This window comes from Pipra filicauda, unplaced genomic scaffold (assembly GCF_003945595.2).
Source record: "Pipra filicauda isolate LSUMZ 115617 unplaced genomic scaffold, ASM394559v2 scaffold412_size1447426_pilon, whole genome shotgun sequence".
Lineage (NCBI taxonomy): Eukaryota > Metazoa > Chordata > Aves > Passeriformes > Pipridae > Pipra > Pipra filicauda.
In genome coordinates, this window is record NW_024104546.1 from 1 (window position 1) to 20,745 (window position 20,745).

The 20,745-nt window shown below is 36.7% G+C and overlaps 1 protein-coding gene across 9 annotated transcripts in view; it reads right to left on the minus strand.

The window, feature by feature from the left end:
- Nucleotides 1-6,466: 6,466 nt before the first annotated feature.
- The window catches only part of CYRIA (CYFIP related Rac1 interactor A), a 54,388-nt gene continuing 40,109 nt past the window's right edge, over nt 6,467-20,745 (minus strand). For 6 of the 9 annotated variants that reach the window (XM_027750748.2, XM_039385473.1, XM_027750752.2 and 3 more), the window contains 9 exons: nt 17,144-17,265; nt 16,114-16,219; nt 15,214-15,350; nt 15,053-15,130; nt 14,664-14,780; nt 14,489-14,568; nt 12,597-12,723; nt 9,377-9,498; nt 6,467-8,641 (listed from right to left, as the gene is read on the minus strand). In XM_027750748.2, the coding sequence (XP_027606549.1) occupies nt 8,578-8,641; nt 9,377-9,498; nt 12,597-12,723; nt 14,489-14,568; nt 14,664-14,780; nt 15,053-15,130; nt 15,214-15,350; nt 16,114-16,219; nt 17,144-17,265 (953 nt within the window). In that variant the 3' untranslated portion in view covers nt 6,467-8,577. Of the gene's footprint in view, nt 8,642-9,376; nt 9,499-12,596; nt 12,724-14,488; nt 14,569-14,663; nt 14,781-15,052; nt 15,131-15,213; nt 15,351-16,113; nt 16,220-17,143; nt 17,266-20,745 lie in introns of those variants that run through there. The other 3 variants (XM_027750751.2, XM_039385472.1, XM_039385474.1) reach the window with 2 other exon arrangements.

Sequence of the window (20,745 nt, forward strand, 5' to 3'; positions counted from 1 at the left end):
AAGGTTGAACTGCTGAACCCTGTTGAGGAAATTAGCATTGCTGGTGATGCTGTCAGGTAGCTGAGTGCTACTAGACAGAAAAGATGATTTATTAGCACACATGAAGAAAAAGTTACAACTTGTAAGAATAAAGAGGTTTTGCTTGGCCTTTTTTTGGTTTATTTTCAGCTTGGCAATTTGAAAGCTAATGACTCAAACAGGCTTTGAATCAGATCCTCAAAGATAAACTAAATGAAAATGAAAGCCATTTCATTTATTTTATATTGCTGCTTTTGTTGCCTCTCTCTTGCTGTTGCAGAAATCCCAGCACAGGATAGCAATAGGCAACGCTCAAAGCAAAAACTGTCAGATACTGGGAACACTTTCACAGTTAGTCACCTCTCCTGAAGGTCATTGTAAGAAATGGCATTTCATCCAAGGTAATAATCCAGGATCTCCACAGGCAACAGTGGAGAAACAGAGAAGTGGGCCCATGGGAATCTCACGCAGTTTATCAAGACCAAGTTCAAGGTGCTGCACCTGGGTCGGGACAATCCCTGGTATCCTTACAAGCAGGGGGCTGAACAGATGGAGAACAGCCCTGCAGAGAAGGACTTGGGGGTGCTGGTGGATTACAGGCTAGACATGAGCCAACAGTGTGCACTCACAGCCCAGGAACCCAATCGTATCCTGGGCCGCACCCAAAACAGCGTGGGCAGCAGGGCAAGGGAGGGAATTCTGTCCCTCTGCTCTGCTCTGCTGAGACTCCACCTGGAGCGCTGCATCCAGCCCTGGGGTCCCCAGCACAGGAAGGACATGGACCTGTTGGAGCAAGTCCAGAGGAAGCCACCAAGATGATCAGAGGGATGGAGCACCTCTCCTATGAGGAAAGGCTGAGGGAATTGGGATTGTTCAGCCTGGAGAAGAGAAGGCTGTGGGGTAACCTAATTGTGGCCTTCCAGTACCTGAAGGGATCCTACAAGAAAGATGGAGAGAGACTTTTTACAAGGGTGTATAGTGACAGAAGAAGGGGTAATAGCTTCAAACTTCAGATTAGGTATTAGGAACAAATTCTTTACTGTGGGGGTGGTGAGGCATTGGAAAAGGTTGCCCAGAGAAGTTGTTGATGCCCCATCCCTGGGAGTGTTAAAGGACAAGTTGGATGGGGCTCTGAGTAACCTGGTCTAGTGAAAGGTGTCTCTGCCCATTGCAGAGCTGTTGGAACTAGGTGATCTTTAAGGTCCCTTCCAAACCAAAGCATTCTATGATTCTGTGATTTCTGGAGGCAATTTAGTCTACCCTAATACAAAGAATGAGGTTCTTTAGAGGTCTGTCTCTCCATACTCTTTGGAGGACTGCACATAGGACATAATTTCCTACCTCAAGCAAAGCCTATGGCTGTTCCAAGTGTTGTCCCTTGAAATGTCATATGAAAACTAAGGTTGTAACTCCTGTCACTTGTATTTTCAAGATCTTTATGGCAGACAGGACACAAAATTCTATGCTTCAAAAAGCATATCAGGTTAAGATGAAGAAAGCTATGGAAGAATTAATCTACTTCAAATGGAGGTAAAAATATATTTTCTAATTTTGAAAAGAGATGATAAAAAGAAATTAAAAAATTAATGCCATTAAAAAGAGGGTGAGAGGATGACATTTTAGGAGCTCTGATACCAGTACTGTGACCATTAGTTATTTTCATTTTGCTTTCAAGATCAGGGAGGTAAATGACCTGTCACTGCCAAGTCTAGAATGCTATCTTTCATTTTTATGCTTCTTGACCCATGAAGTCAACAGAAGATGTCCCAGAGAATTTTTTCAGCAGAAGTTTCTAATTGTGATACAATTGAATGAACACCCCAGGAGAACTGAACTTTCCATATACACGCAAAATCAAAAATGACTTTTCATGAGGCCAAATCTTTGCTATTTCCTGGGCCTTTTATCTTACACATAAATAGCCCACTACTACCTGGCATGAAAATAATCTCAATTAAATTGAAGACTGTACTTTTCAAAAGCTAAAAACCACAGTGTTTGCTTGTTAGACTGTATAGGCTGATTTCTATTAAGTATGGCGTTTCAAATTGTTCTTGGGGTCAGAGAGGAATGACTTTTTTTTTTTTTTTACATTTCATCAGTATGAAAGAACTGAGGAATCTCTAACTTTCCAACATGAAGAGTGATCATTGCCTTGGGCACCTGGGTCAAACTCTTAACAAAATTGTTCTGTCTTAGCTCAATTACACTGTGCTTCTTGATTTGAATTACTTGCACACTCAGGTAATATCTGTAACAGTAACCCCCCAGATTTATACATATGAGAAGGACTAATGATACTTGTTTGAAAAATAATCTTGTCTCAGAAGTTTTCAGCAATTTTCTGGTAGCATGCATTTGAGTACTTTTGCTGACTTCATTTAACCTACGCTGGATTGTATTATTTCAAAATCTGGACAGTTATATAGTGAATGACAAAAATAAAGAAAAAAATTGGTCTTTTTTGTGTCTCAAAGTAATTACAGTTGTACAACGTATAATCAGAATAGTGGGCTTCAATGTGAATGTGAAACTACTGAACAAAAGTAATCTGAAGCTTCCAAATTTAATAAAGCAAATGTCAATTTGACAGGCTGTGTAAAACAAATGTGGCATTCACTCTGTAGTTTTAAAACGCAGCTGCAAAGAATTGTCTGTCAGTGGTTAAAAGAATTTCTCACTGCATGAGTATCATTGATATTATTATGAATGTATACCTGAGTATGGGTAATCCAAAACTGACCAGAAGAACCAATACGTACATTTCATCAGAAACACATAACAAAAATCTCCACAAAATCCTTTAATTAGGTAGCACAACTTTTCTTTCTCCAAACTGAAAACTTCCATAGAGATTCAATGCCTGCTTCAGTCTTCTATTGATATATTTGGTATCTCAGCAGCTAGGACCACATATATCTGTTCAGTAAGTTCACCTAAGAAACCTAATTCAAGTCCCCTCTAAGGAATCTTGTTTGGGAAGGTTTCTATTAAGGAGCCTTTGAGTTTTGATGCTGCATGTTATTTAAGCCTGAGTTTAATAGTTGAAGTGAAGTGTTTATATGCAATACAAAAAAAAAGTACATTAAATTGATTTAAACATTTGTTTTCCCAAAATTTACTCCATCAGATATTTCTTTATTATGAGTAAAAAGACACAAATAGGAACTGCATAGACAATTCTAGTACAAAAAATTAAAATCATAAAACCCACCGCATTTGATTTAGAAACATATCTGAAATTGCCAAATCTTAATATTATTGAGAAAACTATGCAAGACCAGTTTTTTCAATAACCTTGTCAGAAATGTTCTCAAAATGAGGTTCAATGCCCATCTCTCTAAATTCACTCTGTGTAAAGGACCAGAAGACAGATGGAGGTTGCACACAGATGAGCCAAAGTGAGCCACCTCACATTCCGTCACACACTGCTTTACGTCACTCAGTAATGACAAGCACCAAAGAGCAGATGTCACGGCCTGAGGAGGGCCCTCAGGCAGCAGCTAGAGTGGAATCTGAGACTCTGCACAGTGCTGTGCAGCTGCCCTGGGGAGAGAGGCAAGGTTGGAGAGAGCCCTTAAGTTTCCTCCTACCATGGCATCCTAAAACTGTGTCTGTAAAGCAAAGTTTCTTCATTTTGGGTAGAGTCCTTTCCTGGTCAAAGCCTTTCACGTCCATCTAACAGGGACTTGGATGACATTGCCATGTCAACCACCCACAGGACAGGTGACTGCATCCATGTTGAGTCTCGTGCTTTGTTCTCTTTTCATTATGGAAGATCTAAGCCAGTTGAGGCTGATCATCTTTCACTGTCCTCTTTCAGCTTCTTTTGTGTGTCTAGAGAAGACAAACTCTTCCACAATTTTCAAGGCAGTAAGAGAGCGGCTGTTTGACACATCACTAAAATCCACAGAAAACTTCTTTAAACCCTGAAATTTCATTCAAGTGGATGCAGAATCAGAATGAGAATTATCATGAGCTGTAACAGCAACTTTGATCCAAGTCACATAGTAATATTTTAACCTTTAAATTCTGTTAGCAATTTTAAAATGTCAAGAGGTATGCTAAGTTCTTAATACCCAAGTCTACATATTTAATTGTCAACAGCCGAAATATCCAAGACAAGAGAGTAATATTAATTCCAGTTGGACCCCAAATTAATATCTGTTGGAAAATCATGATACGTCTTCCTCTTAAACTAGGGAATAGTACTTGGTTGGTCTACATTTAAACTATATACTTATTTTCTGGAACACCTACTGCATTGTTCATTTTAATTTTATTTATTTAATTGTTCATTTAAGTTTATTTTCAAAGCAGTCAAGCACAGGAGATCTTTGCAAGATTATCATGTTATGTCACTGATCCTCACTAGAAGTCTCAATTTGGTCAGCAGTAAGAAATTTGGGTCAAAGGCCATGGCTGAGAAAAAACAGAGTATTGTTTACACCTGTGTCGATCAGAAACAGGTCTATTGAAATCAACTAAGTCACCTTTGTCTCAAATCAGTGTGAAAGAGAATTCTGTGTTTGCAGAATCTGGATTATGTGGCAGTCAGGAATTCACATTTATTAGTCTGTAGCAGGAAGCATTACTAAAAGATTGCTAAATTAAAATCCTAGTTTTTTCATGCTGGTTTTTAACCAAAATGGGGTTTATCTTCTTATTGGCAAATCAAATTCATGTCACTGTTTAAGCCTGCTTGCTTGCACTGCATTATCTGACATGCTTCAAGGTATGAAGTAACAGATTCTGTAATTTTGCCTTAGAGAATTAATCTGAGGTAAGAGAACAGTAATTAGTGCCCTAGTTTTTAAAGCAAAAAATCAAAACCTCACCTTTTCCAACTATTCACAACTACTAGCAAACTTTTGGATATGCAAGATTTTGTATTTCTTGACTTTTGATGTTCACACAATCATGCACTTCTAATAGTCCTAGAAAACATGCAATTTTAAAAGCATATTTCTGACTACACAGCCACAAGATGATTTATGAAAAAGATTTTGCTTGGGAGTTTTAACTCGGCTTGTTCAGGGATCTGGTTGGAAGCATTGCATGGGATACAGCACTGGAGAAACGATTTTGCCCAGGAGAGCTGGCTTATTTCCATGGATCACCTCCTCCAAGCTCAAGAATGGCCCTTCCTGGTAAGCATGAAACCAAAAAAGATGGCAGGAGGCCTGCAGGGATGAACACAAAGCGGCTGGATAAACTCAAACAGAAAGTGGAAGCATGCAGGAATTTAGAGCAAGGATGAGACACTCAGGAAAAATGTAAAGACTTTGTCTGAGCATGCATGGTTGGGCTTAGGAAAGCCAAAGCTCTTCTGAATTTAAATTTGGTGAAAGACATGAAGGTCTACAAAAAAGAGCTTCTACAGGTTTATCAGCAGCAACTGGAAAGCTATGGAAAATGTGTGCCTGCTGCTAAACAGGGTATGGGACCTGGTGACAAAGAATGTAGAAAAGATCAAGGAATTCAGTGCTGCCTTTGCCTCAGTCCTTTAATGGTAGGATTTGCCTTCAGGAATCCCAGGCCTCTCAGACCAGAGGAAAAATCTGGAGCAAGGAAGACTTAACTTTTGGCAGAGAAGGATCACGTTGGGAACATTTAAACAAACTGGACCTACACAAGTCTATGGGACCTGATGGGATGCACCACAAATGTCGAGTGAACTGGCTGATGTCCCTGAAGGCTTGTTTATCTTGACTTTAGCAAGGCTTCTGATACTGCCTCTCATAACTTCCTCATGGATAAACTGATGAACCATGGATGAGATAAACAGGCAGTGAGGTATACTGAGAACTGGCTGAACTCCAGGCTCAAAGGGGATGTCATTCTTCCACCACAAAACTAGCAAATTTGTAGGGCTCTTCTGACCCAAACTGTTCACAGTCATTTATGAACATTCCGAAGTGCTATCACTACAAGGCTTAAATATTTATCATACTACAAACATGTATTCTTACATAATGATGAGACAAAATAAGAAGAAACACCATCAAAATGGAGAACTTTGACCATTAGTCTACACAGCTCTTCTTCCAAAAGTAATTCATTTGCACTTACCTTATGATTAAATCAATCATCCTCTGGTGACCTTACTGACTGTAAACACAAACCTGAGATGGCCACCATAGGCTAGGATGACTAATGTGAAGATATAAAAGTCACAGAAAAGAGATTCATGCCCTCAGCAATATCAACATTTTCCCCTTATCAAGATGACAGACAAGTGTCAAGAAGTGTCAGAAAAAGACAGGAATTGTTTAAGTGACGTGAGGTTATACTATTGTGGTGTACAAGTGAAACATCTTCAATGGTTTTAAAATAAAATATAAACTGGATACATAAATGTGAGACTACTGTATCACCGATCCAAAACATTAAATGAGGTATTTCACAACCTGTTTATGTTGTCTCTAAACACAGAGAGTCCCAATGCTTACTGTACCAAACTTTTTATTATTTCAAACAAACTTCTGTACAAAAACATCAAAGCAGGCAAAGAAATTCTGTGACTTCAGCAAACAGCACATGACAACTCACGGAATGATTTAAGGTTTACACTTTTATTATACAAGTGACAAATAGCTTTTCTCTGGGCTACTTAAAGAGAAGACTTCATTGTTTGACAAATAATTGCAGGTAAGCGTGTATTAACTTCAAAGCTCAACAGAATGGTCTGTCATCCACCTAGATTCACCTAACTGGAAGTGACTATGAACAAAGCAGGATTTTCCCTAATATACATTTTTAAATGTCCTCTCATTAAAAATGGAGCTTGTAAACAGTGGATTTACTACTGGGAAAAAACAGTGTGATCATTGCTTCCAGAAAAAAAAAACAACAAAAACTAATGTGAGTTCTAATTCTGTTCCCGACAACAACACAGTGATCGGCTGCTGCAACCGCAGGCGTGTGACAGGAATGCTGGAGATGTGGTGCTGTCCAGTATCACCACATGTATGATGTTGGCACCTGTGGGTTCTGATCAGGTCTGAGAAACGTCATAGTGGTTGTTCTGCTCAGAAATAAACTCTTAAGTCAATCCCTATTCCAGAGAACTTGTGATATTAATACTGTTTAAGAACTGAGTTCAATGATACAATTTGTCACAGTGCAGCCAAGTTTCAGCAGACCAAATGCATCTTCAAAGTCTTAAAGTAATGTTTTTAGAAGTGATATGCATGAAAATTCCAGTGAAAGCATACAAACCCTGATATATGTACACAGGAATAAGTAAATGTAAATCTGAATCTGTGCACAAGCACTGGAGTTTTCACACATATAATGCAAGCAAAGTACACAAAATCAAACACATTTTTAGAACGTGACCTCTGCAAAAATATGTATAGCAACTGCAGACCACCCAGAAGACACACACTTAACAGAGCATGAGCACTTTGCTGCTTTTGGCAAAGTATTTCTATTCCATTTACTGGAAAATTTACTAGAAAGAACAAACAACGCAGCAAGGAACTCAACTCCTTGAAGTATCAATCACATCTCAAAAACCAATGAAGAGCAGTCAGCTGACAAATATTTCTGTGTTGACTCTGAATCATCTAATGAATAACATTGTAAGGAACTTGATAGAGTTCCTAAGAACAGCTCAGCTCTTAAATTTATATCATCCCTAGCTTGATGAGGCCAATTTGACACTAGGGAAATTTGCTGCTACAGAAGAGTGTCCCAGTTTAGATCAGCAAAAAAATTACTTACCAGCTAGAGCTGCCAAAGAGCTAATTTTCACTGTGATATATTTACACTGACAAACTCTTTCCAATTAAGTCAAGGCATTAGTATTTTCCCTTTTCTTTCTAAATCTAATAAAATTATACAGAATTTTCAAAATGTATCAATGGTTTTTAAACACATTTTCTGTTTATTTATATCGAATCTGAAAAAGGATATTAATTTCCTCAATTGTTGAAAGGTACATTATTCTTAATTAAAAAGGTAAAATTATCTCTTTGCAATACATTTTTGGATGACAGCCAGCACATAATTCTTAAAATTAGGTGGATCTCCACTTATTACAGGAAAGACAATGTGTTTTATGAGAGTGATGAACATTCAGGTATTCTGCTATTCATAGTAGTTTGATGAGATCCTAAAACTGACCAAAAAACTATGCACATGTTCTTAAAACACACCCAATGAATTTTCCTTTCCCTCATGTTAACTTTCTCCTTCTTTAAAGCTCTTTTTTTGTGGTACCTTTGACATTTCAGTTTATTTGATTTCCATTTTGTCTTCACTACTACTTAATTCTCTGATAGAGAAGGTTTTTAAGGATTAAAATGCACAGATAAACTGTCATAACTGAAGTATCTAAGTAAAAAAGTATTTTAAAGGTCAGAAGATAAAGCCTAGCATAAAAACAGGCTGCACTATATAAAGTCAGTCAGGTTATGAACAGATTCATATATTTTAGCAATGTGAAGAAAATGGTTATGTAAATACACACAAGTATTAACATCAAACTGTATTAAATTATGTAAACATACACATCTTCTGTGATCAATACAAACATCTACTTGTCTCAGGATACTACTGCAGCATAGCTCGAATTTGTTTTGAAGTAGATTCATCATTCAGGTGTTTTGTAGTGAACCTAGAAATTACAAGTTAAAACAATATTTTATAAAATGAATGGGCATTAGGAAAGTCTGAAAACTGGAAGCCCCTTTTTGAAATCAGCACAGTTCAGTTTCACAAAGGAGGAATTTACATGTTTCACTGGAATTTAACTGGTAATAGTCTGGTGCTCTTCATCTTCTAAATACTCTTTGCAATAAATTATTCCCTTCTAAAAGACGGAGATTTGTGGCTAAATTCTGTTTTCTACCCACCTACAACACTGTCATAATTTGGGTCAAAATTATCTCCCTTTTTTTTCCCCAGTTAAAAGCCTCAAAAGAAGCAAAATCATGGAAAGACATAAGAAATATGGTAAATATTAAAAGCACTTAGGAATCCAGACTGACTTTTGGCATAATCTATTACTTAAAGCAGCTTTCTTAAATGCCCTGGGAAGACTGAAGAGCTTTATTGGTTTTTTTTCCAAGTTTGAGAAATAGAAATCCTACACTTGGCTTCTAAAATGTTCTAGTTGCTGGGGCATTTTATATAACAAATCTTAGCTTAGATACACTGTTGACAATACTTATAATCCTTGCTTATCCAACTGAAATGAAACTGAGAGAAATGAATGCTACTTAAGAAAACTCCAGGTAATGAAGGCAAACCTCAAAGGACAGTCTTAATAAATCAAGTTTCTAAGGTGAAGAGTCTTAATTATAAAGAGATAACTTTCTAAGGCTGAATCACACAATTATTCCATACATACCTGAGAGCATTCAGAAGTCCTTCCACAGTGTCAGGTGGTTGTTCCTTTAAAACTTTTATGCATCCCTTCATCTGGGAACAGAAGCATGCCACTATTGAACAATAATATATGAACTGCACTAGCTGAAAACAAGGAAAAATTTCACCATAGACAGGCAGGGTTTTTTTCCTACTGAGTGTTAATGCTGCTTTATATGACACAATAAAAGCATTAAAACTTATTAACAATTATATCTAAGTTAAAAACCCAACTTTGGAGAAAACATCTCCTTTAATAAGCATTTGTAGAGAGTAAATTACATATCAAGTATATATATATTTTCACTTGAATATGACTTCTCTAATTCCAAGTTAGAAAAAAAAAAATAAGAACAGCTGATACAAGCTAAAAAAAAAAGATTTGGGGAGTTCCATCTCATTGTTAGCAACTATCAGAAGAGATGTTTTAACTTCGAGTTTTATTTTTATGTTTGAAGACAAGGAAGTAATTTTCAGTATTCAGTTTTTAGTTGTAAATTTAACTGGTGACATCTTATGATTATTTTCATAACAAGGGGTTACAAATTTAATCTGAGATAAGAAGTCCATGATGTTGACTTTAAACACTACACTGAATGAACATCTTTGTAGAGACTGCAAAAAACAGGTTGAAACTCTGTCCAAATTTACAAAAAGGGAAATGAAGCAGAGAAAGCAGGGGTAGAACTCATTTGACCCACTCTACAGACTCCCTATCTATTCAATAGAGAGAAACAAGAAATCTCTCTAACCTATTCAGAATACACTTTTATATGTAACGAATTATGCCCCAGAAGTACCTATTTCTTCCCACTGCTATGAAGACATCTAATAAAGTTATCCAGAAATTAGTCTAGATGAATTCCATCTTATTCAAAATGACAGATAAAGGTATGGTTGACTCAAGATCTGAATCTTCTAATTTTCCAGCTCACATTAGAGTGCTAAATCTATGCACCAGTATTTTCTTTGCAGTTAAAAGGTACCTCTGCCTTATTAAGGAAGTGGTTGATGAAAAACTTAACTGAAGTCAGGGTCCATTTATTTGCCAACAAAAATTACTCAGAAAAGTAGTTCAGCCTCCTTGGCAGTGACCAGCCTAACAGACACTGATTACTGCTCAGTTGGCTCACTTCTACCTGGAAAGCATAACTAGCTTTGCAAATAGCAGATCAGATGAAACTCTCTGGGTAGCACCACGTGTTTTGAAGTGACACCGCTACTGTTCCCAAACCAGAGACACTCAAGACTATATGCACATCACTCAGTAGAGGTGTACGTGTCCTGTCAGATCCCCCTCAAAGGGGATGAAAATTCAAACAGTTCTTTTTCATTTTTGTTAAAATCAGAATCCCTAGAACAGTCAAAAAGAGAAGCTATCAGGCTGCCTAAGCTAGGAGCCTGTAATTAACAGCTTGAAATACAGCCTCCAGTTTTGAAAGAGTAAGGAAAGGGTAATATACTCCATTGTCCCTGAAATTCTCTTGAAATGGCTCCCAAGAAGTGGGAGAAAAGAATTGTTTTTCACAGTAAAACAAACTCATCATCTGAAATATTAGAAGATGTTTTAATTTGAGAAGAATCACTAAACTAATTAGTTTTAGTCAAGATTTGGGACCATGTAGTCACTAAAAAAAACCTGAGTCATACATCTCCCGCTTCCCATTTGCCTCTCCATAACTTTACTGTAAGATTACATGTAGCAGTGAATCTGATGAGAAACTGGTTTAAACATGTTTCAAAATGGCTTTTTGTATTTTCTGCAGTGTCACTGTCTCCCTCTCCCCGACACCCCCCGTGAAGCTATTGTCTCACACAAGGTGTCCTGGGAAGGTGTCCTGAGGTGTTTCTCATTGGTCCTTGGTTAACCCCTTCCTATTGGCTGTGGACCCTTTACCTGATGGTTTTTTCTGTGTGACCCTGAACTTGTGATTGGTTTTCCTTTGACCCTCCTAAAAGCTTTATAAACCCCTTCCCAACAATAAACTCTCTCTTGCCTCCTCTCCACGCCGGTGTGCTGTCTCCGTGCCTGCCATGGAACCACGTGGGTGCTGGGGAGAGGGGAGGGCACCTCTCCCCTCCAGGCTTGGGGCCTGAGAAACCCTTAGTGCTGGAGTTGCCTTTCCCCATCCCTCAAGACGTCGGAATGGTTCTTCAGATGGAGATGGAACTAGAACTGGGCTCCCCCACGTCGTGGGTGGGGAAAGGGATCCAGAATTACAGGGCTTTAGGATAAACGTGAGAAACAAAGTACACACACTGTATATTTGGTCCTATCAAAATTTCACTTGTGTTATCTCTGTAGGTAAGAAACTGAACTGGCAGTCAGGAAATCTGCATTCAAGTCCCACGCTCCATCTGCTTCATGACCTTGAGCAGATCAATTCACCTCTCTGTGACACATCTTTCCCTCTGCATAGAGTCAAACAGGAGATGCGGCAAAACACTGGTATCTGCAGATGCAAAATGCTAATGAAGACCCAGGGTCATGGAGGGCAATAATATATATGTTTTTTTTTTCTTTTGAAGCGAGCTGTCTTGTAAAGGGAAAGACTTGGCATCTTTTTTCATGAATAACAGATTATTTCTGCTGAAAGACGTCATGCATAAGATTTAGATTTGTAAAAACATATATAAAAAAATAAGAGTGCTTTTTTTATGTGTGCTTGCAATTTTTCAAATGGAAAAATAAGGTTGATTTCCCTGTGACTGGTCATGCTAATGCTAAAACTGAAGGATCATTATCAGCATTACAACAGTAACATTTCAGTTCTGCTACTTCAGATCTCACACAAAGCAGAGACAATGTTGAATATCTACTTATTTACAAGAGAACTACTGCCAAAAAGAGCATTTCAGGGTCAATAAAATACATGATTAAAAAAAATTATGACCATGGACCATATTCCAGCGTAGATGTAATAAAAAATTATTTTACTGTAACTATACACTTGGCAAGAAAGCAGAGCTAACAAAAAAAAATTACTATCTGTATCTGGAAGAAAATGCAAAGAAAAAAAGTTGATCCTTATTTTACTTTCAAACGAACTGATGTATTAAAGTACACAGGTGAAGACAAATTCTAAATTTTGCCATCCAAAAGGAATTAAAATTATTTGTACCAAGTCATAAGCTTGTGCTGAAAGAGAGTTGCAGACTAGTATTCCCAAACCTACAGAGTATTAAAGAAAAGCATCTCTTACATCAATCTTTGATGTCTTTGAGAAAGCTCCCACAGGATGAACGTGATCATACAGAATAATAACTCCCACCATTACTCGCATGCAGAACATAAGGGTCTCTTCACTGGTGAATCTACTCCTATACTCTCTGGAAAACAGAACAAAAGAAACAAACAGTCTTGACTTTTACTAGACAATTTAAAAAAATTAGACAGTGAGTGCATGAAATCTGAACCAAAAGTGTATTTTAAGGCTGAAGATGCACCTTAGTAAGACTTCAAAGATCTTTGAGTATCATAAGCCCTTGCCAATTTAGAAGAATGGTTAGAAAGCAAATAGAGAGATGTAAACCTCTGCTAATACTCATGCACAGTTGAGATCCTCACTTCAAAAAATGTATGTGATTATAACTTCACAGAAAACTTCATGAAATATGATGGAGACTGATCATACTTCTGTTTAATTTCAGAGACCCAACACACTGGAGTCTCAGTATGAAGTACCACTAGATAGGACTCGTCTGAATTAATTCCAGAGTTTTTCTCTGACTTTTCATAAGAGTATGGATGGCACTGTTAAAACAGTCCCTCTAGGCTGTAATCCCTGAAACCATTGTCAGGAAATGAAAAATGAACTGCAGCAGAGAAAAATAGAAACTGGGAAAAAAAGAAATTATCATATTTATTCTAACAAATATTATTTTGAGTAGATAATACATAGATTTGTTTAGTGTCGTTAATTTCAACAGAAAATTCATTTCAATATAAATTAATTTATAAATATAAATAATATGTAGAAATATTTCAATATAAATATCAATTTATTTTCAATACAAAACTTGATTTTTTCACTTAAACAACATTAAAAATATTAAAATCTGTACTACAGTACCTCTCAGTTTCCAATTTGAACTTTTATTCTTACACAGCATCATAACATGAACAGATTTAAAGGCTACAGACATTTTGATGTGATAATGCTTGATTATCCCAAAATTAGAATTAAATATCAGATAATCTTCTAGTAGATGACTCACAACTTTGTTTCTCTTCTTTGGCCAAAAAAAGAGTTGACACATAAGGCTACTTTTCAATTACTACTCCTACGATGTCCTGGGATTGTGAAATGAGTCCTGCCCCCAACATATACTTCTCCAGAATTTTCATAAACAAACCTCAGAAATTCTGCCTTTTATATGGCACCATGAGCAAATGATTCAAAGGCAGAAAACTCTACTTTGGCTCTATCTGGTATGTGTTTTCCACTAAAGAGACATCTAACCTAAAAAATACTCCGCTAAATGCACAGCAAAACAATAATAAACAACCCCACTGGCTATTATCTACAACAGTAGATATGAACACAACTGTATAGCTGAATACATTCATATGAATGAAAAAATCATACAGCTGAATTTTTTCATATCTAGAATAAGATGGCTGCATCCAAAAAAATATCTACTTCAATGATCCTTGAAATAGTCCTTGTGTATCATTTGCTAAAGCTCTGTGTGGAAGAGCCAAAATCTTGCCTCTGTGTGCTAATAATTGAGCAGCACGGGCAAACAGGAGGCAGCAGTTGGCCTATGGGCCAGGCTAGACAAGACACGGACACAGAAGCCTATGAGTGCATGAGATTCCACTCATATTTTAACCTTTTGTTGAAATGCAGGCCGACCATGTAAGCTCCCTCGAACAAAACTCAATGCTGATTCACGAAAAACATCATAAGGTGGTTAAAATAGGAGGCAAGGCTTTCTAATACCAGGCTGTGCTTTGTGTACAAAAAGTGGTAACAACTTAAGGCAAAGATACAGTTTTTATTGGAAAAAACTGAGGTGCCCTAGGTGGCAACTTAAAATACAATACAGGTTTCTCTCATACAAAACCCCCAAGATTTAAGATAAAACTTACGGTGTTTCCAACATGACTTTACATACACTGGCCATAGTACTTAGACAATCCGTCGTATTTTCAATTGGTAACGTTTTGTTCTGGAAGGTAAAAAAAGAAGTCCATGTTCAGTAAACCATCACGCAAAATTAAAATCAAGGATGCCTGTGTTAGACCTTTCTCCCCCATTACCTACTTCTGATACAAAATGTGTTGTTGCATTACTGAGTGTCTTCAGCATTGGTGTGGCTTCTGCATAAAACAGGGACATCCTATTGGCCATTTCATTGTTCACTTCATTCTCAATGTCTAGCTGATGAAAACAGGAGAAAAAACAGTCAGTAAAGCTCTTTAAAATCTTGCCAGCAGCAAGAAAAAGATACAGTACATGTTCGTGTCAGCAAGCAGATTGTTGCATGAATAGTTCCACTCTAATCACTTCATCCGGACTGCTGATTAACTCTCAGTGTGAAGGAGAGAACACGACAGCTAGCGAATCAAAAGCAAAAACTTTACTATAAATGGCATAAATGTATCCTGATAAATACCTCAGTGTGAGCAGCAGATCAGAGTTTATTTACTTACATGCATGTTGTTTATTCTGTTGCGACTTATTGTCCGCCTGTAATAACTGAAGTCATTCTGAATTGCTGGGTTTCTCATCTTTCAAGAAGACAAACAGGAAATAATCAGTTTTGGTTCAAAACACATGGCAAAATCAAAATGTATTAAAAGATTTTATTAACCTTAAGTTCATCAAAACGAAGAGTAAAATGTAATATTTCTGCAAACTCTTTTGCTAGAGCCTGTTCCCGTTCCAGGTGCTGAGTCGGAGTGTAAGGAGGGCAGGTCAATGATTCCAGTAAGCTCTGCAGGGCTTTCTCTGAATATAAAATCAGAAGCACAAATTCTAGTCAGTCCACTTTATGACAAAGTTTTAAGTGCATATCTAAATATACTGCTTTTGAAGGGAAGGAACCCTCTGAACATGCAGAGCCCTAACAGAAATGCTTTTTCTTACTATCCTAAAGTGAGAAACATCAGTCAAAGACACCTGCCTCTTCAGGCTCTGCCATTTTCTCTCCATTTTGTATCACTGAGCTCTTTTCCCTTTATCTGGGATCCCTATCAAGAATTCTAGAGGAAGCATTTTTCTTGCATTCAACTCTTATATTCATTCAAGATATTCAACTCCTTCTCTTTCATCTTCCCCAATTAGCCATCAGCTCAGTATAGATTATTCTGGCATCTGTTACTAAAAGTGGACTCCTAGGCACTGATAGTAATATAAATCAGCTCTTGTGGCTATAATTACCAGCATAACTCAAAAAGTGAAAGACTTAGTTAGCAAGATGCTGTAGAATTCCCTTGCATTGGGAGCTCTTCCACTTCATACATATATTCTTGCAAACTTTTTCTCTTCCAGAGTCCTAATTCAAAGAGCAATTATATAATTTTTTGTGTTTATAGAGATGACAAAGTTAAATTAAGATTAAAAATATGCCTTGACAAATGTAATGCAGTTAAATGTCTGCTGATATCAAACAGAAAGAATATTAATTCTTTAAAAATCTGTGTATAAAGAAAGTTTCTATTTTGCTATATATAAATAACCTATTAAACAAACATACTAAAACAGGGCTCACCTAATCTGAGTGAAAACTCATAAAAGCGCTTCAGCCTTACAACCAGAGGACAGACTGAATTCCATGCTTTTTCTTGCAACTGGATATCATTGGGATTTTGTATTGCCTGAAATGAAAATATTACTGTAAAGAACTGTGATAAACAAATAACAAGCAAAAGGCAGTCTGTAATTTTTCTACATTATTTTAGAAAGTAAGTATTGTAAAACACAGAACAAGAGAAAATTATGAGAAATTATATTACATAGGAACAGAAAATTAATAATTTAAAAAAATACCATGTTTTCCACCTTCCCTGTCCCCCTGTAACATACCGTTTTAAAATCATTCATTACAGTGCACCACTGACATAGGGAAACATGCTCTAGTGTATTCTCTTGGGAACAAAACTACTGTAAAAGCACCAGGTAAAAAGCCTTTTATATGACTACTGGTTACAGAAGTAGCCTTTTATTCAAGGTTTTGATGATTTTGAGATCTTCAACATGCTGAAGTTCTTAAGTAATCAACAGCTCACAGTAACAGTAACTGCAAAGCTGACGCAGGAAAAGGTTTGGTCACCTGAGAAAAATTGTAAGTTACAGTTCAAAACTGTACTTCAGGACCAGTTTCACAGAATAAAGTGGATGTAAGGTTAAAATTTACTGTGGTTCATTATTCCACTTACACAGAAGAACAACTACTTTTGTCATGTGTTTCTAACATCCAAGTATTATTTCTTCCATGTCCTCAACTTCTCTACTAGGAGATACATGAAACAGGGTATATAAAATGGTGTTTCTTAAAGTGAAAAATAATTACTAATTACTAACAGAAAACCTAAAAGAAGTTCCAACGGCCATCATTTAATGACTTCACATTAGGCATTTATATTGAATATTATGCATAATCTGTAATGTATTTTATAAATACAATTTTAATGAGACTTTCATATAAATTCATTCAATGTCCTTGGATAGAGAACAGAAGCTAGGAACACATTGAGTTTTGCTTGGTTTTGCTTCCAAAGAACTCTCATTAACAAACATACATCTCTAATTTCTTGTCCTGCTCCTTTGTAAGCCTGAAGGTCTGCAAGCATACTTTCCGAGTCCTGTAAAACTGCACTGATCTGATTCCATACCTCCCTTTCTCCATCTGTGGGCTGTGCATCTAAGAAACAGAAAAGCAAAATGCACAAAGTCAAAAGGAAGCTGCAATACAAATGGCAAGATTACTCAGTTCTACTTAACACTATATCCAGCTTGACTATGAGTAACTCCATACTGATGTAGATTTTTTTTAATATACAATTATACTGCATTGCCATTCTGCTAACATCCAAGTCTCTGCTTTTTATAGCAAGGAAGGAAAAATAGTACAGTTTTTGTATGCTCTGGCTCATAATGCCTCTTCTCAAAATGCAGCATTTTAAAGAGCAGCAGTATCATAAAGCAATGTTATTAGAAAATAGGATAACGCATCAGTCCCTCTCTTTTATGAGCTCCACAGCTCAATTACAAAGAATTGTTCACTTTTCTTGCAGCTTGGGGATAAAATCAGGCCTTTCAATGGACGGAGCAGTGGGATATTACTCCACTTTGACTTTGCTCTGGGTTTCCTTAACTAGGGTAATTTATTTCTCCTTTTGTAAAACACAGATACGCTACTGTTAAAAATACATTTTTTCTCAGTATGCCAGAGATCATTTCTGCCACTAAAATAAACCCAGATCTGCCAATAATCGGTTTTCAGGGTGGGAGTGACCTGTAGACCTTTATTGTTCAGAGAAATGACATTTGAAAGTAGATCAATTTTCCCATTCAAATCTAATCCTATGGGATTTACACAGCAATGTGACATCAAGGAGTGATGTTATGACCAGAACATAGGCATGTTAGACAAGTCTTCTTTTGCTTTAAAACATAAAGATGACAAGCACTGACCAAAGACTAGATGACTTATAGATGGGATTGCAATGACGTTGCCCCAGCAGATTGCTACAGAGATACAACTATTTTTTTTTACTTAGTTTTGTATTAGCTTGTAAAGATAGAATTTTAATTTTTAGGGAAGGAAAAAATTACTTTGAAGGTGAATCTTAGAACTTAGTGACCATTTGTTTGAATTAAAAAGAACGAGATAACTTCAAAACTCATCAGTTAAGACGAGCTACAGTACACATTTCAACATTAGTAGACAAGAATTATTAAAAATACTTTTTCTATTTAGTCTTATCACTCTTCTTAAGACAACAGACACATTTTTATACCCATGTATCAGTACAGGATTCATTTACCCAGCCCCCATCAGAAGTAAATGAACCAAGTTCACATTGGAGTTTATGGAAAGAACAGTCACCCTCTCCATGATGTTTCAGGTGAGGATAATTTGTTTAATGTTTCAAGTTATCTATGGACCTTGCGTGAACAGGACACAAATGGCTGAGATTTACATGTCTGTAGCTCTGAAGCAAATAGCACTTAAAATCTTTCCTATATTCCTATGCTATCATGAGTCCCATGAGACTGGCAACATAAAACAACATTGATTTGACTTTCCTTTTATTCTGGAAGTTTTCTTTAATCTTATTTAAAAAGTGAAAGCAAACATAAGCTGGGCTTACTTAGCTGGGTTTTATAGCCAAAATACTTCACATGACTAAAAAATTCCATTATCTTTCAAAAGGTGAGGGAAAGTAGCATTAAAGGGAAAAACCTCACAGGAAAATCCCATCTGCGACATGGATGTTGAACCAGTCTATCAGTTACATTAAGTTTACAGTGTTCCAGACTGCTTCTTTCCTCAAGCTGCAAGAAATCTCAGGTATACACTGGAAGGGGTCTGTCACCTTGTGATAAACAAGCAAAACAGAAAACCCTTCTGAATTTAATGAGGAAAGTGGTGATCTTGCTAAGCAGTTACCAATCATATAACAACAGAGTAGGGAAAGGTAAGAGTTGCACATAAATCAGTATCTATATTTTAATAGTTAAATAAAAGTTAATTAAAATAACATTTTCAGTGAATACTAACACCAAAGAGAAAAATAACTTGATAATGCAGTTCATGAATGTAAAATTTGCATGTGAAGCATGTTGTTAACCTTGTTGGTTAATAAAGTACTTTTATGTTACTTTTCACAATTTCTTTGCTTAAAAAAAAATTAGTGCCTAAGAGGGATGTAAATGCTATAGATTGGTCAGCACTTTTGGACTTCAAAATGGCCTTTAGTTACACCTTTTATTGTAAATATTTTTCAAATTTATCTTTTGGAGTTGGGGAAGGAGGAATATTTGAAACTCATTGAGCTTTCTGTAGTATCACAGCACCTGGGGAAGTAGGAGCAAGAGGAAGGCAGGTGTGTGGGAGATGGGAAAGAAAGAGAAGGGAGAGGAACAGGGCTGCAAAGGCTACAGAGCAACAGGCTTAGCTTGCATTTGCAGAAGCTGTTTATATTTATGCTGGAAATGTTTAGCTTAAAAATAAAGGTAGGGAGGATGATTCAGGCTTTTAAAAAAAACATGCATCTTATTTATGAAATACATGTTATGCAAACAGATGTTCTGAAAAGACCATGGCCATGTTTCAAAAGGGATTTTACATGAAGATCCTGCCAAAAATGGTCAGCTAAATTAACTTCAGTGGATCACTTTGAAAACAATTTTATCTTACTGTCAACAACAATAAAAACAGCAACAAGAACTAAAAGGAATAGAGACTTCATGGCAGATTTTGGCTTTTAAAACCTGCTTTCTATTCCAATGAAACCAAAGTCTGTTTCTCTGTTCTGAACTAAAAAATGCCAGTCCTGAATCCCTGTATGGGATCACTGCCTGGCAGTGCTCACCACTTATCCTCATGCCACCACAGAACCAGCACACACTTAAGCAATCTGAGCCCATTTATAAATAAAACCACTACCACTGATTAACTCATGCTGGATGCAGGCCTTCTTAGTAATAAGCTACCATAATGACCAGACTTTGATTTCAAGTCTGAGTTTTTGGAGTACTCACGAGTAGCATTCAGAGCATGCTGTCTTTAATAAGACAAAATAGAAAGCCCTTTTATCTCCCTTTGGCTAAATATTTCTAATGTGAACCCTAAACCCAACAACTACATGAATCCTAGTGGAGGCTTGAATCTTCCATATACAGATTCTATCAGCAGAATTTCAAAATTTTAGCTCTGGAGAGAAATGCAGTTCTATTGGCTCCATCAGAAATAACCGGGACATGATAATTCATCCCTTCCATGAACACATGCTCTCTTTCACCTTTATGCATGGTCTGTACCCTGTTTTGGATGGCACTTTGCACTTCATAAAAACAAGGAGGAAAGCTGGATCCAACACAATCCATTTGTGGATGCATTAAGCATTTCAGGTGAATGAAATACTTACTTTCAGGCATGAAAGTGGGATCTTCATTATTTTCTTAGAAAAATACCTGTCACTTGTTTCAGAAAACCCCTCCAGCAGCGCAAGGTATCTATCTCATCCTTCACCAAATGTGCATTAGAAACTGCTAGGGAGGTAAGACAGTAGTACTCATAGGACCAGATTAAATATAGAAAGAATATGAAGCCTTTATCAATACAAAATGAAGGATAATGGTATTTCAGTAATTAATTTTAATGAAGAGATAACAA